We start from the raw sequence: 14,699 nt of genomic DNA on the forward strand, positions 1-14,699 counted from the left end.
GATGCTTTTGGGCTGTGTAAACATTGTACAGGTCAATGTTCAACCTTCTGGGCAACGTTTCCAGCATTTTAGTTGCAGTGGAAAAGGTAAGCACTACATTGTGTTTGTGGAAACATTGTTTTTTTTAGCATTTTAAGACACAACCTGTTTGTTCTAGAAATTAGGTCATGTCTATAACGCTGATACACTTTTCAGATGGGTAAAGTGTATTTTTGGTGTATCTGGCAGTATCACCGGTGAGATATTCAACTGACGGCAGCACAAAATGAGTTAATTACCATTTTTAGCTTTTATTTTTGTCACTGATGGTGTAGAACATTTCAGCAAGAAAGTTTAGTGCGTATGGGAGTGAAGTGGGAAAAAACCCAATACACACGCCAGCTCTGGAATTTGGGTTTGAGTTTTTGAGAGTTGGCCAAAAGGGGGAGGACAGACAAACTAAGTCACGGGCAAACAAAATCCTTCTACTCGCTGAAGTGGACATTGCAGTGAATTGAAAAAACATTGAGATTGTTCCTTCAACAAGCTGAGGTAATGTTATTTTTTGTTTTTGTTGCTTTGTTGTTCAAATTGGACATGAGACTGTTGGACTGAAAAGATTAAACTCTTAAAAACTTCCTAGAAAAGAGTCCAAGAATTTCTTTAAATACAAGTGCTGTATCAGAGGGAATCACTGAACAGAATCCATAGCAACTAACAGATTAATCATACTTTTGTGCTGCAACAGTGAAAGACAATTGATTTACTTGTAAATGCAGCTGATTATTTTATTGAAGTTTAAAACTCTATGTTTTCAGGGTTTCCCACAAACTTGGAACAGAATGAGGCTGCTAAAAAGAGCCTCCACCCTCATCCTGAGAAGAGGGACATATCAGAGCACATGGTGCAAAAAGGGTGAATACATCCTCTCATTAAAAAGTGTATTGCACACACAGCTCAAAACATAGTGATAATTATTCGGATGCTTTGTGAATTAACCCTGACTCTATTCACTCTTCTTATAGACAGCCTCTTCAGAGTCCATCCATCTGTATCACGGGCACTGGCAGAAAACAAACCAGTGGTTGCCCTTGAGAGCGCTATTATCACACATGGCATGCCCTATCCTCACAACCTGAGGTGCCCTGAATGACCTCCAAGTGTCAACACATTCTGATTTTATCTCTTAATATTGCTTTCGATCATTGACAATGACCACAATGAATGCATTCATCCAGCACAACAAAGGATGTGGAGGCCATTGTGCGAGCTGAAGGGGCCACTCCAGCCACAGTGGCAATCATTGAGGGTAAAGTCCATGTTGGTCTGTCATCAGAGGAGCTTGACTGCCTCGCCGGCAGCAAGAACTCTGTGAAGGTGTCCCGCCGTGATCTGCCATATGTCGTCAGCAAAGTGAGAGTGCAAATCACACGTCTGTGTCCAAAATACTAATACAAGCTGGTCTGATAGTGGAAGCATTCAATTTGTTGACCTTATTCTGCCATTTTTGCCAGTGATTTTAATACTATTTTTCACTGTAAGTGTTAATTTTTTTAGGGACTCACTGGAGGAACAACAGTGTCAGCCACCATGATAGCGGCACATTACGTTGGCATCCCTGTGTTTGTCACAGGAGGTATTGGAGGAGTTCACAGATCTGGAGAGAAGAGTAAGCACAATATTCTTCCTTTTACATATACCATATACTTTAACACCAACTAACCAGTTGATTTTGGCTTCTTGTCACACTGTGAGGCCCCTCTCAGAGTAAAGAATCCCACCATCAGGTGTACCAACAGCTATCTTAAGTCAAACAGGCAGTCATCAACAGAGTGTCCTCCAGGCGAAGTAAAGGTCAAACCAGGAAGTGATGGGATAGTTCACTCTGAGGAGGGGCTTCAAGTATAAGAATATCATACTAAGTGTGTGTAGAGTCTTGATACGTGAAGAAGAATAACAGGTTGTTAACCTTAATATAAGTAAACATTGACTACATGATTATTTCTCCAGATCTGGACATCAGTGCAGATCTGACAGAGCTGGGCAGGACTTCTATTGCTGTTGTCTCAGCTGGGGTAAAATCTATTCTGGACATTGGTCGCACCCTCGAATTCCTCGTAAGAATAATGAGATCATTTTTCTGAATACTCTGTATATCAGCAAACTGATATTTGAGTTTGTACTTCAGCCAGTTAAATACACTACCCAGACCAAAAAAAGTCAACAAAATGGACTACCTTTATGTGGTCCATTTTGTTGGATTGCATCACCCATTTGCCTTGGCCTCACCTTGTGCAATTTAATACTATGTAAAATTTATTTCGGTTCAGAGTTGCATTCATTTTTCACCATGATATTGCCTTAATCATGGGAGAGTCAGACCATGGCATAAAGTTTTCTCCAGCACGTCCTAAAGATTCTCAAGGGGGATATATTGGCCAATCTATGTGTAAAAATGATGTCTCGTGCTCCCTGAACCACTCTCACAACTTTAGCCCAATGAATTCTGGCACTGTCATCTTGAAACATGCCTGTTCCATTAGGAGAGGAAAAAAAAAACCCACGATGGAAAAAACCCTGGTCATTTAGTATTTTCAGGTAGTCAGCTACTGATTGCATCAGTTAGATTGAATAACTTGCCAACAGACATTTCTCACTGCAACAATTGCCCAGTGGAAGGCTCTTCGACTTTTTAGGGCAGGCATTGTATGTGTTAGATATCTAGCTATTTATTATAGTGTTTGAGATAAGTGACTAACTACTACCACTGGTTATTTGTTTTACACATCTTTCATCAGGAGACACAGGGTGTCTGTGTAGCCAGCTATGGATCATCAAAGAATTTCCCTGCTTTCTTCTCTCCACAAAGTGGATTCACTTCCCCGTACCAAGTCAGCAACCCTGAGGAGGCTGCCACTCTGATTGGTATATCACTGCTTTATATCCCTAATAAAAAAAACCAAAAAAACAAGTGTGTTAGGGACCAGGTCAGGTTTGCCCATTATGGAGGTGCAACCAGTTACAAAGGCTCAGGACTAACCCTCTATCTGATGTATAATGACAAATAAAGCGCTTTACCTTTACTTCAACATTGAGAGGTTTTATAAGCCTCGACATATTCATTGTCACTTCAGATTTTAACAAGTAAAGTGTTTGGGTCAAAGTATGCGTTTACACCTGGTTTGTTGCTATTGTTTTCTGTTATATGAACCTTTGTGTGTCTCTTGCAGCAAGTTGTCTGTCACTGGGTCTTCAAAGTGGTGTCCTTTTAGCCGTGCCCATTCCTGAGGAGCATGCAGCAGCAGGCCAACAGATAGAGGATGCTATACAGGCTGCAGTAGCACAAGTGAGGTGAGGAAAGTGTCTTTCAGCCCCAACAGCCACTTCTGGCTTTGTATCAGAGTTAACAGGACCCAGAAGATAAGGCAGGACAGGCAAGGTAGTGGAAGACAGTGGCAGGGAGAAGAGGTGAGGACTGGAGGGATGACAGATAACACTGATTATAGGAACAAAGTAACAACTCAATTTACATACGAAGTAGCAACAAAACTAAAGTAGCAAAAATCTTCGGTCTTGCACAAAATCTGACCAGAGTTCAATGTAATAATCCACAACTGGGTTGCAAACAACCAGGGGAACAAGGTAGAAGATATCACTGGAAGCACGGGTCCAAAAGGCCCAAAAAAATAATAATTCCAAGAAAATCCAGGTGACACTCAAGAGACAACAGACAACAACACTCAGGAGACAGGAAGCCATTCTGACAAAGAGGAGTAGGTGAGCAGGGCATATATAGGGGAGGCAACAGGTGAGGTGGGGTATGACTGATTAGGCAGAGCAATGGGGGAGAGAGAGAGAGCAAGAGCAGAGTGAAGAGGAGAGACAGAGGTGGTCACCAGGGCAACACAGATCAGTCATAGCTATGACACTTTCCGATCAGTGACATCGTTGGAAAAATTGTTTCATTTTCTTTTTGACAATTAGCTTGATTAAAACAGTCTGTTGTTCTAAGAAAAAACCCCTTCTGTTCCTTTTTGATTCACTCAGTGTTAAAGGTATCACAGGAAGAGATGTGACACCCTTCATCCTTCAGAAGGTCAACGAGTTGACTAAAGGAAAGTCCCTTCAGGCCAGTATCCTCCAGTAAACCTGAATCATTGAGTGCTCACATACATAATAGGCTTATATTAAATTATTGGAACAAAAAAGTAAAGAGGATTTGTTTTCTAAAATGTCCTTAACTTGTGATGTTGTTAGACATTGCTCTCATTCGTAACAATGCCAGAGTTGGAAGTCAAATAGCCTGTGCACTGTCTAAACAAAGAATTGAGAGAGACGTAAGAAGCAAAACCCCTCATCCCAGACAACCCATATCAGACACAGTCACAGACATTGTGAGTATAAACATGTGTGATGGACTTCTATGCAGTATTTTCATTGTTTAGTCAAATATTATTACAATACAGACAATGCTATCCATTTACATTAAGGTTGTCATTGGAGGAATAAATGTGGATTTTATTGCTAAAGGGAAAGCAAAAACAATTCATGTAAGTTAAATCTACAACACACATCTATCGTCAGTCATATTAGGCCATCTTATGTAAGGTATAACTTCTGAGAACACTTTTTGTGGCTTGTAGTTTGGGCAAACTAATCCAGGAAGTGTCTTTCAGTCATTTGGTGGTGTGGGGCGGAATATTGCGGGTGAGTCTTATCTGATCATGTTCATGCAAATGTTTTTTATCAACAGTTTAAATCTCCTTGTTTCATGCTCACTTCTTTTGTGTTTTCTCCTTAAGACTCTCTGAGTCGCCTAGGCCAGAGACCATTGTTGATTTCTGCCACTGGAGCTGATTCCCACAGTGATGCAATTTTAAACTACTGTAAACACATGGTGTGTGAACAGTTGGTTGTGAATTAAATTAAAATTCCTTTACCCATTTATATAAATGTTACATGCTTGATTTGTTCCCTATTTCTGGTAAGAACACAAGTGCTGTGGCAAGGCTGGAAGAGCAAAGTACAGCTACTTACTGTGCTGTTATAACTGAGGGTGGAGAACTGAGTCTTGGATTGGGTGACATGGATATTCATCAGCATATCACAGAGCACTATGTAAGTTGAACTCACAAGGGTATTTGTCATTTTTTATATTTTGTGAAATATTCTTTAAAGTTTTGCTCTTATTATTAATTGTAATTAAGCTCATTAGTTCTCTCATGCCCAGTAGCCCAGTAGATGGTACAGTGCAAAGCACATTACCCGACACAAATGTGGGATGAAGAGTTAATTTTACAAGACTGGCACATTGCATGTGCATGTAGTGTATGCTTATATGTTACATAATAACATATAAATGTGTGAATTTTAACCAAACTTTTGAAGGATTGCCACCATCAAGAATGAGATTTTTAAAATTGACTAGAATTTAAATCTTTAAATCTGTGGTCATCACATCTTAGTTGATTTAGTTAAATTAGTTTTTTTATCTGCCAAAGAAAGTAAACAATATCTGCAGTAAGCTGTTGTTTTAACAAAGCAATTTGCAAATGTCAGTTTGAGCGTCACAAAAATAGAACGATTTCTACTCTAAGGTTTTACAGACCAAATAAATGAATTAATAACTGGAAAAGAAAGGGACAGATTCTCAATGACTAAAATAATCATTAGTGGATCCAGTGTGTTCTGTTGTCTCTGTGTTTGATTTTCTGAAAGTCTCCTTGTTATTTTATGGTGTTATATTGTGTGTGCACCTGTGAAGTACCTCTGGTTTTAAAAATATGTTACAGATTTTTTTACTTATTACACTAATAAGTATTTGTATGTGTTTTAGGTCTCACAGTTTGAGAAGCAGCTTTTATCAGCCACTCTTGTGTGTCTTGATGGAAATATCCCTGTCTCCACAATCGACTATATTTGTTCTAATGCCAAAAAGCACAACATTAATGGTACAGTAGTCAAATGGAGAAGGTTACTAAAATATAATGAATTATCATAAATAGTAGCTTATTTTATTTTGATCTGATATGTTGGTTGATGTTTGTCATAGTTTGGTATGAGCCAACTGATTCAGAAAAGGCTTGTAAGCCTTTCCTGTCAGATGCCTGGAAGTCTCTGTCCTATTCATCCCCAAACCTGGCAGAGTTGTGCACTATGAACAAAACACTGGGTTACTCAACACCTAAAGGTAAATGCATGTCCACTTAAAGACAGAAAACAGTATTTACTCTGCTCTTACATATTTGCAATAACACTTCTCATTAGTTCAGTTTCTTGTGAAAAATGGAAATAGCTTGTTAGCAGCTGAGGATGTGGTTTTTATCTTTTGTATTGGCAGAGCTGCCGAGCTCACTGGAGGAGGTGCTAAGTGTTGCTATGGCTCTTTCACGCCCCCTCCTGGAGCATCTTCACTGTTTGGTGGTGACTCTGGGGGCTGATGGGCTGTTGGTGTGTGGAGAGCACGATGCTGGCTCGGTCAACCTGCAGCCAAGGAAACAGATCAGGGTAAACATTGTCTATGTTTAAATTGATGAGCATGATGAGATGCTGTGATGGTGCTAGATAAGCTAAAGCTTTGCTCTACTTCTGTTTGCAGAGAAGAAAGCTTTGTGCTCTACATTACTCAGCACTGCCTTTGACTGGAAAAGAGTTGATAAATGTGTCAGGAGCAGGGGACAGGTGCTTAAGTTTACCTCAGATTTTTCTTTTTAGAATTTCTTGTGCCGCTTTGATATGTGCTTCTTCTCCTTTCCTATGACCTTCAGTCTGTTGCTGTCTCTGCCAGTATTTCTGACACATCCAAAATATCGTGTAAACATTCTAACACACTCCTATTTGCTGTCTGCAGTCTTGCAGGTGCCTTGATGGCTGGGATTCTACAGGGAAGAGACACAGACAGCTGTGTTCGAATGGGGCTTATGGCTGCAAGGTTGTCCTTGGCATCACCACACCCCATCGCACCTACACTCACCTTAGAGTCTGTAGATCCCGACAAAATCCAGACTCAACCTAAACCGACCTTTATGTGGATAGAGTAAAAAGTATTTTGAATTTTGAAAAACATTGAGGGAGATATTGTGAATATACTGTTTATTATGCATTTGTATGTTTAATATTTTCACATTTTTCAGCCTTAAGATTTGTTTATGTGTTTGAATTCATATGAAACCATAGTTTAACATTGTCACACAGTAAATAAATGTGAGATATGACACAATTTACAATAAAGTTTATTTAATATTAAATCATGTTTGTTTTTTATTTTTAAAGTATCATATTGTCTTGATTTTTGTATGACATCATGACTGCAATTGTTTGTAAATAAGATTGTTCATAAATTAAAAGGTAATTGGCAATTTTAATTAAACAAAAAAATATAAAACAAAAATATTTAGCAACGATGAAGAAGGACATATTCAGATAGTATACTACTTAAAATCACTCAATTATTTCACTACAAGTATTACTGGACACATAGTTGGGATGGTTACTGGTTTTCATTTATATCAATCAACATGCGGACAATAATCCGCTGTGGCGACCCTGAACTCACGGGATGAACCGAAAGGACAAAAAAAAAAACCCTTTGGTCAGATTGAAAAGTCCAAATTGCTTTGTGGAGACGTTTAACTCAACGTTAATCCTGCGGAAAAGGAACACATGAGAAATGTTTATTTCTTAGTAAAGAGCCTCACGTGTAATTTGTTCCAGTGCATAAACGCACAAGTTTATACTCTTGTCTATGGCGTCATAATGCAGAGGTTTGTAGAAAACGTTTCCTTCGTTCTATTTTAGGACCACTGACAACTCAATTCCCCATAATCCACCTGTCTGGCTGCGCAGACTCAGTAGCACAGAATACTTGCCCCCATTCCCTCCTCCCTACTTTAATGCTAGTTAAGATGGTGGTTTGAGCGTAAATTGTCTCAATACCAAGAAAAGAAAGGCGTAAAACATCTTTGTAGCCTCTTAGTTACAACAGAATAACACAGCTACGGTTATCTTAGGAGGCCGGTTACATAAATTTTGACATTTTAGCAACATTGACTCGCAGTCCCCGCCCAATTTGGTGTGACTCCCTTGGAGTGGAATTCTAAGCTAAATACGGACAGGGTAAGTAACGCTTACGATAGCCAAGTTGCTAGCTTGATTAGCCAGCTTCCAGTATCCCCCATTAAATAAAGGGCATTTGTGTCTGTTCAGATTTTACGGAGTGACACGGGAGTTTTCTCAAGCTTATGTGATAACTGGACACTTGTAATCTTAATGTCGTGAGAGCAGTGTCACTTGTTTATAGTGCCAACAACTTGCTTCCAGTTCAACGTTAGCTTGTGTAGGCCGCGTCGTAAGCTTGGCTCCAAAACCCTGTACATTTTGAAGATAATGTAGCCTGCTAGCTACGCCTATGCTAGCGCTTAGCATAAAACAAGCTGTCAGATATCATGTAGGAGACAGTGTGGCATTATGTCATACGTTTCTCAAAGCGTCTTACGTTAATATCGAGTTCATATTCATCCATTTGTGTTTTTTGTGTTTAAGCTGACAGTTGCTTCTGGATATTTGTTCTCTGTCAGACCGGCTTCTTTTACCATTTCGCCGCTAATGTTAGCTTAGCCGAGCGTTAGTCAAATAACATCTGTCATAATGTAGGATCCAGAAGAGATAGCAGCTAAAGTTACCAGTCTAGCTTACAAGATATTAAGCCTCCAGACACGACTTTACCAATCAGCTGATATATGCGAGTAAAACAGTAAAGCTGTGATACTTCTATACTTGGTCATTTGTTAGCAAAATACTGCCAAGTATGAGAAATGTTGGCAATTCCTTGTTATTGTGTTATTCACTGACGGTTTTAATCAGTCTGGCTTTGTCATTTAGCTCGCCCACTGGCAGTGATGTTGTCACGTAGAGACCGGGCTGTCGTTTACTGCTAAAAACAGACTATTCATATGTCAATAAGCGCCGTTTGCCATTTTACGCTTTGACGTCCGTCGTGACGTTGTGTAAGTTGCAGGTAAACTTCTAAACTCAGTAATCCATGATGCTGCCCTGAGCTGCAAACTCCCATTTCCAGATTATTTTGTGAGTCTAGCAAATTCTAAGGTAGTCTAATCATGCAGCACTGCAATAAGTCCTACCACAGAGAAGGTTATATGTTCATTGTTGTTTAGAGAGGCATTGAATCAACTTCATGGTCATTTCTGTGGTCTGTGACCATTAAAATTACCCAGAGCCCAAATCATCACATGTTCACATTTTTAAATGTTGAGCCAGGAATGACACTCATGTTTAAAATCATTCAAATAATGAGTTACTAAAGGACTTGCATATACAGTTGAAGTGACTAGTTGACTGTTGGTTGTTTTGAAGCAAAACATGCCCAATTTGTAATGTATCAAATGTGACCAATCACAACTTTTCTTACTTGTTTATCATTATATGGTGAATATATTTGGTTTTTGACTTTTGTTCAAGACCTCAACTTGGGATCTGGAAAGCTTTATAGACACATTTCCCCCAAATATTTGAAATTTTAACCTAATTTATCATGAAAAAAATAAAAACAACACAGACAAAAATAGACACAGACAAAAATAATTCTTAGATACTTCCCTACATGCTGATTCATTTTGTGACGATCCAAAAATTGTTTTAGCTCTACAATATATTAGGAGCCATTTCTTATATACTGTAAAAGAAGTAGACAAAATGTCCGTGTACTGCACGATAGACTGCATAAGAGTGCCACAAACTACAGTTTATTGATTGTTACATTAAAAACTGAACACTTATTTTGTCATTTGAACTAAGGACCTATTATACTCAGCATGTGTTGTTTCTTTTCCTAGCCCTGTGCGCTGTGACCAGCTTCAGTACTCACACTTGCTGTGCCATAGGATGTCCCACAGCCCCGAAATGAAGGACGACCCCATGGAGTGCCCCCTGTGCATGGAACCACTGGAGATCGATGACGTCAACTTCTTCCCCTGCACCTGCGGCTACCAGATCTGCCGCTTCTGTTGGCATCGCATTCGCACAGATGAGAACGGACTCTGCCCTGCCTGCAGAAAGGTGAGAAAATGATGAGTGTAACTACTACTGAAAGGTAATTTATGTGACATGACAGCAGAGGGAACGTGTTTAGTAAAGAAGAGATGATAATGAGGGTGATGAGTGTCCAAGTGAGAACACGGAGAGTACATAAACTATTTGATTTCTTTTCAAGTCATTATTTAAAATTTAAACACTCAGCATTTTGGCTGTGGTGTGGGTTACCCACTACCCTTTACAAAACCATTTCATTTTGAATATATATATATATATATATATATATATATATCTTTTTTTTCCTTATTGGAGCTAAATTCTTAATTTTTTTCTCATCTCTGTTGTAGCCATACCCTGAGGATCCTGCTGTGTACAAGCCCCTATCACAGGAGGAGATCCAAAGGATAAAGAATGAAAAGAAGCAGAAACAGAACGAGAAGAAGCAGAAGGTGACAGAAAACCGCAAGCATCTGGCCAGCGTCAGAGTTGTCCAGAGAAACCTTGTCTTTGTGGTAGGGCTCTCGCAGCGACTCGCCGACCCTGAGGTAAATACAAAGTCACCACTAACAAGCGTATTGACTTACCTGCGACACCAGAGGCTAGGAAACAGTTTAGTTTTACGTGAATAAAGCAGTGAAAAATCAAATGCACTTGCCTCTAGATTTGATATCACACATATTTAACATCCACACACGGTAAAGATCAAAAGCACTTCAATAGAAAGCAATTTTAATATACATATAAAGGAATGTGTAGCCTCCCACTGTGTCAGTGTAGCCTCCCACTGAAACCATAAAAGTAAAGCTTGTGTTGAATAGTGTTTTATGAAAGAACTTGTAGTGCACGCAAAACGCTCTAATAGGAGCTCTTTTTGCATTTTTCCTACAGGTCCTGAAACGACCAGAGTATTTTGGAAAGTTTGGTAAAATCCATAAAGTGGTCATCAACAATAGCACATCCTACGCAGGTTCACAGGTGTGATCTTGGGTCAAACTAACATTATGTATTGACATAATATAATTTAATCAACAGTTTAATCAGTCTTTTAATTAAAATGTGAGATATTGTTTTGTTTAAAATTTGATACAAACATATGTTTATTACATATTAATTGATGGTATATTATTTTCAATATTTGCAGATAATGATATGATTAGAATTTAATATAATTAAACCTTAGAGTTGAAACTGTTTAAGCTGATTAATGTTTTATTACATGCTTGAAATTTATGCATGGAATTAATTTATGGAAACACCTGCTTATAGCAGCCAGAGCGAAGGAGAAACAAAATTACGCAACTCCAGTCAATATGTTTGACTTGTATGTTTACTTTCATTTTCTGGTTTTTCAGGGGCCTAGTGCCAGCGCTTATGTCACTTACATCCGCTCCGAAGATGCTTTAAGAGCAATACAATGTGTGAACAATGTGGTTGTTGATGGCAGAACGCTCAAGGTAAGAATTTAATTACAGTACCCATCAGTTTTACTCATGATCTGCGCAGGGCGAGCCGCAGCCTGTTGCACTTACTCTCCTTTTTTTTTAAAAATGTATTTATTTATTACTTTTTCATATTTTATTTAGTGTAGTATTTTAGTATAGTAAAGTATCCAGTTTGTTGTGTAAAGCTAACCCTCTCTGATCATGCGGTTGGAGGAGTTTTTATCTTTGTTTTTATCATCGCGGAAATTTTCTGCTTCAAGCTGTGACCAGCGTGACCAAGCTGTATGGAGCTGGCACAAGCTCATTTGTGTACCGTCGGTAACAGCTGATTGGGCTGCAGCAGACCGGCACTGTGAATTTAAATTGCGTTCGGACTTTAAACATCCTGCACGAAATAGGAAGAAAAACAGCAAGAAGTTGTGGAGGGGCAGAAAAGAAAATAGGCGAGCGAGGGAGAGAAGATTCAAGCCGCATCTCCCATCTCTGATGTGTCTTGCTCAAGGACATGTGACTGGAGGAGCCAGGGATCGAACCAACAAATGTAGGATTGGTGGACAACCGCTCTACCTCCTGCGCTACAGTCGCCCTAAATTATGGGCAACGTGAGGTCTTTGGAGAACAAGTTGACTGCATTGGTGAGGAAGGAAAATAAAGTGTAGAGAGTGTCTTGAGAGTGTAGACTAATGTGTTTCACATAGACATGGCTGCAGGACAGTATGGCCGACACATGCATCAGTATTGACAGCTTCCGTACAGTGTAGATGGATCGGAGGAGAGTGGAAAGAGGAATGGAGGGGGCTTGGTCATGTACATCACCAACAGGTGGTGTAATACTTTTCATGTTACTATGAAAGAAAGAGTCTGTTGCCTGGACCCTGAACTGTTCGCCATCGGCCTCTGTCCTTGATTATATTCCCAGAGAGTTCTCACACGCCATGTTGATCGTCTTCTATATTCCTCCTTCTGCGTCTTCACACGGCGCATGTGACGTCATACACACTGAGTCCAGACCCAACATCCCGACGCCCTCCTTATTATCTCTGGTGACTTTAATCATGCAACCCTCTCCAAGACCCGCCCCACCTTTACAGTGTGTGTGGATTCTCACACCAGGGTGGAGAAGACACTGGACCTGATGTACGCAAATGTTAAAGAGGCCTACAGCTCTTCTGCCCACCCCCCACCTGCCCCACCCGGGCAGGTCTGACCAAAATGTGATCCACTTCCTACCTGTGTACAAGCCCCTTAGGAGGGTTGGTTCTGTTCTGGGGAGGAGCTGGACCCTTTGCATGTTTTGGCTGAGAGGCGAATGTTGTCCAAACTCCTCGATCCCGGATAATCCCTCACACCCACGCCACTGTGTGCTGGCTGCACAGAGGAGCTCTTTCAGCCAGAATCTGATCACAGTCAAGTGCTCCACAGAACACCACAGGAGATCCTTTCTCCCAGTGGCCGTTAAACTGTTCAGCTCACCCCCAAATGGAGAATTGGTATTGTTTTTATTTCATTTACTTTTACTCTCGCTGGGGTTTTTTTTCTTACTTATACATCAGTAGTTTGAATTTGTTTATTGTCTTGGTATGGTGGTTCTTCTTTTCTTTTCTTTTTACTTTTCACACAGAGAGCTGCTGTAACAAGGGAACACAATTTCCCTTTGGAATCAATAAGAAGTGTTGATCTTATTTATGGTTGTGATTTTCTCAATTGTGATGATTTTATTTTCTCTTTATGTTTGTAAGATATGAACATCCTTACTTGACCTACAGTGTCAAATAATTTCTTACCTTTTCAATTTTAAGAACACATTTTCCTGAATCTTTTTTCAAGATCTTGTATTTCTGTTTTGTTTTTTTTTTGTTACAGGCTTCTTTAGGCACAACAAAGTACTGCAGTTACTTCCTTAAAAGTATGCAGTGTCCCAAACCAGATTGTATGTATCTACATGAACTAGGGGATGAAGCGGCTAGCTTTACTAAAGAGGAGATGCAGGTAAAATCTTATCTATTATCCTACGTCCTCCCTCTACCCTCTATGAGATTTCAGTGGTCGTAAAAGCTTGAGTTGTCTCATGGTGATTTTGGATTTTAGGCGGGGAAACATCAAGAGTATGAGCAGAAACTCCTCCAAGACCTCTATAAAATAAACCCTAGCTTTCTACAACCTCCAACATGTGGAACAGAGAAGTCAAAAAGCAAATCGAACTCCACGCAGAGGTCTTTATTTGTTTTATTCTGTTTTCTTCCCTTTTTGACCTCCACATTGTAGTTTCAATATTGTGCTATGGTTTCTCTCCTGTTGTGTAACAGAACCAACAGTAGCAATGGTAAAGATGGCTGGCCGACGTTGTCAGGGCATAACAAACTGGCCAATGGGCTTTCAGAGGACCGCAAGTCCCCTCCGCTGCTAGATTATCTAGACCAAGAAGTTATTACTTCTGAAGGGCTAGATACAGACCTGGGTCCTGGGCAGCGCAGTGCTCTGTCCCCCTTTTCCTCTAACTGTGACAGTAACAGGTAATACATACCACTGTCCAGCAGAACATTTTTATTCTAAGTAGCTTTATTAAGCATTGTTTTTTATTTATATCTAAATTTGTCTTTGCTTTCTTTAGTCCCAGTGACAAACCTCCAGAGTCGGTCGGTTTGGTGAATGGAGAGACACAGGTAACCGCATTTTTCATTTCCTTCTGAATGACTTTGAATCATGTCTGAGAGGGAAAGTCTAAATTTAAATATATTTATATGTTTTTAGGTACCCACCAGTGACTCCCCCTCCCCTCCCCCGGGTTTAACTAAGTCCAGCCTGGTGGTGCCCATCAGCGTGTCAGACCTTACAGCCCGTTCGCCCTTTGAGGGGGCAGCAGCTGAGTCGCAGTCGCTCTTTTCAGACAACAGTAACTTCAGACATCCTAACCCTCTCCCTACTTGCCTGCCCCCCTTCCCCAGCTCCCCCCGCGGCAGCTCTGACTGGCCCATGACCCCTGAACCACAGAGCCTCTTCACATCAGGTACAGTGGAGATTAAATATAAAGTATTTTTAAAATTGTGTCGACAGCTGTTTTTTATTTATTTATTTATTCTGTTTTCATAACACATATAACACTGTTTTGTCATTGTCTCATTAATCTTGCATTTTCTGCTGTTGTGGGCATTGTAAAGTTCCCTGGATAATAGATCAAGATCAAAGATCAATGGCTTTTGGCTTGTCCCTTCAAAATGAAATCAGAGT

General features: G+C 40.0%; 2 protein-coding genes across 3 annotated transcripts in view; both read left to right on the forward strand.

Moving 5' to 3' along the window:
• The first annotated feature begins 15 nt into the window (after positions 1-15).
• zgc:136858 (uncharacterized protein LOC678543 homolog) lies at positions 16-7,213 on the forward strand. Of its 2 annotated transcripts, none has more exons than XM_067502700.1 (19): positions 16-86; positions 798-894; positions 1,005-1,119; positions 1,218-1,392; positions 1,537-1,648; positions 1,990-2,096; positions 2,778-2,904; positions 3,210-3,330; positions 4,027-4,112; positions 4,237-4,373; positions 4,470-4,529; positions 4,623-4,686; positions 4,782-4,876; positions 4,969-5,097; positions 5,816-5,930; positions 6,032-6,169; positions 6,320-6,486; positions 6,578-6,660; positions 6,830-7,213. In XM_067502700.1, exons 1-19 carry the CDS (start codon positions 36-38, stop codon positions 7,017-7,019), a joined length of 2,169 nt encoding a protein of 722 aa, XP_067358801.1. In that variant the 5' UTR covers positions 16-35; the 3' UTR covers positions 7,020-7,213. The 2 variants fall into 2 exon arrangements, with proteins under 2 accessions (XP_067358801.1, XP_067358802.1); XM_067502701.1 differs by lacking the exon at positions 16-86 and adding an exon at positions 89-531.
• Positions 7,214-7,856: 643 nt separating this feature from the next.
• cnot4a (CCR4-NOT transcription complex, subunit 4a) overlaps positions 7,857-14,699 on the forward strand; it is a 12,871-nt gene continuing 6,028 nt past the window's right edge. Inside the window, exons 1-10 of the mRNA XM_067501883.1 lie at positions 7,857-8,094; positions 9,831-10,053; positions 10,377-10,574; positions 10,918-11,004; positions 11,382-11,483; positions 13,335-13,460; positions 13,560-13,684; positions 13,778-13,984; positions 14,083-14,134; positions 14,223-14,478. Coding sequence (XP_067357984.1) covers positions 9,880-10,053; positions 10,377-10,574; positions 10,918-11,004; positions 11,382-11,483; positions 13,335-13,460; positions 13,560-13,684; positions 13,778-13,984; positions 14,083-14,134; positions 14,223-14,478 — 1,327 coding nt within the window. The 5' untranslated portion in view covers positions 7,857-8,094; positions 9,831-9,879. The remainder of the gene's footprint in view (positions 8,095-9,830; positions 10,054-10,376; positions 10,575-10,917; positions 11,005-11,381; positions 11,484-13,334; positions 13,461-13,559; positions 13,685-13,777; positions 13,985-14,082; positions 14,135-14,222; positions 14,479-14,699) is intronic.

This window comes from Channa argus, chromosome 4 (assembly GCF_033026475.1).
Source record: "Channa argus isolate prfri chromosome 4, Channa argus male v1.0, whole genome shotgun sequence".
NCBI lineage: Eukaryota > Metazoa > Chordata > Actinopteri > Anabantiformes > Channidae > Channa > Channa argus.

Excerpts from the sequence above, each read along its gene's own strand:
- zgc:136858 (XM_067502700.1), top strand. The coding sequence starts at position 36 with ATGTTCAACCTTCTGGGCAACGTTTCCAGCATTTTAGTTGCAGTGGAA. Across the intron at positions 4,113-4,236 it reads AGGAAAGTCCCTTCAGGCCA|ACATTGCTCTCATTCGTAAC; the intron begins GTATCCTCCAGT and ends TGATGTTGTTAG. Across the intron at positions 5,098-5,815 it reads AGCATATCACAGAGCACTAT|GTCTCACAGTTTGAGAAGCA; the intron begins GTAAGTTGAACT and ends TATGTGTTTTAG.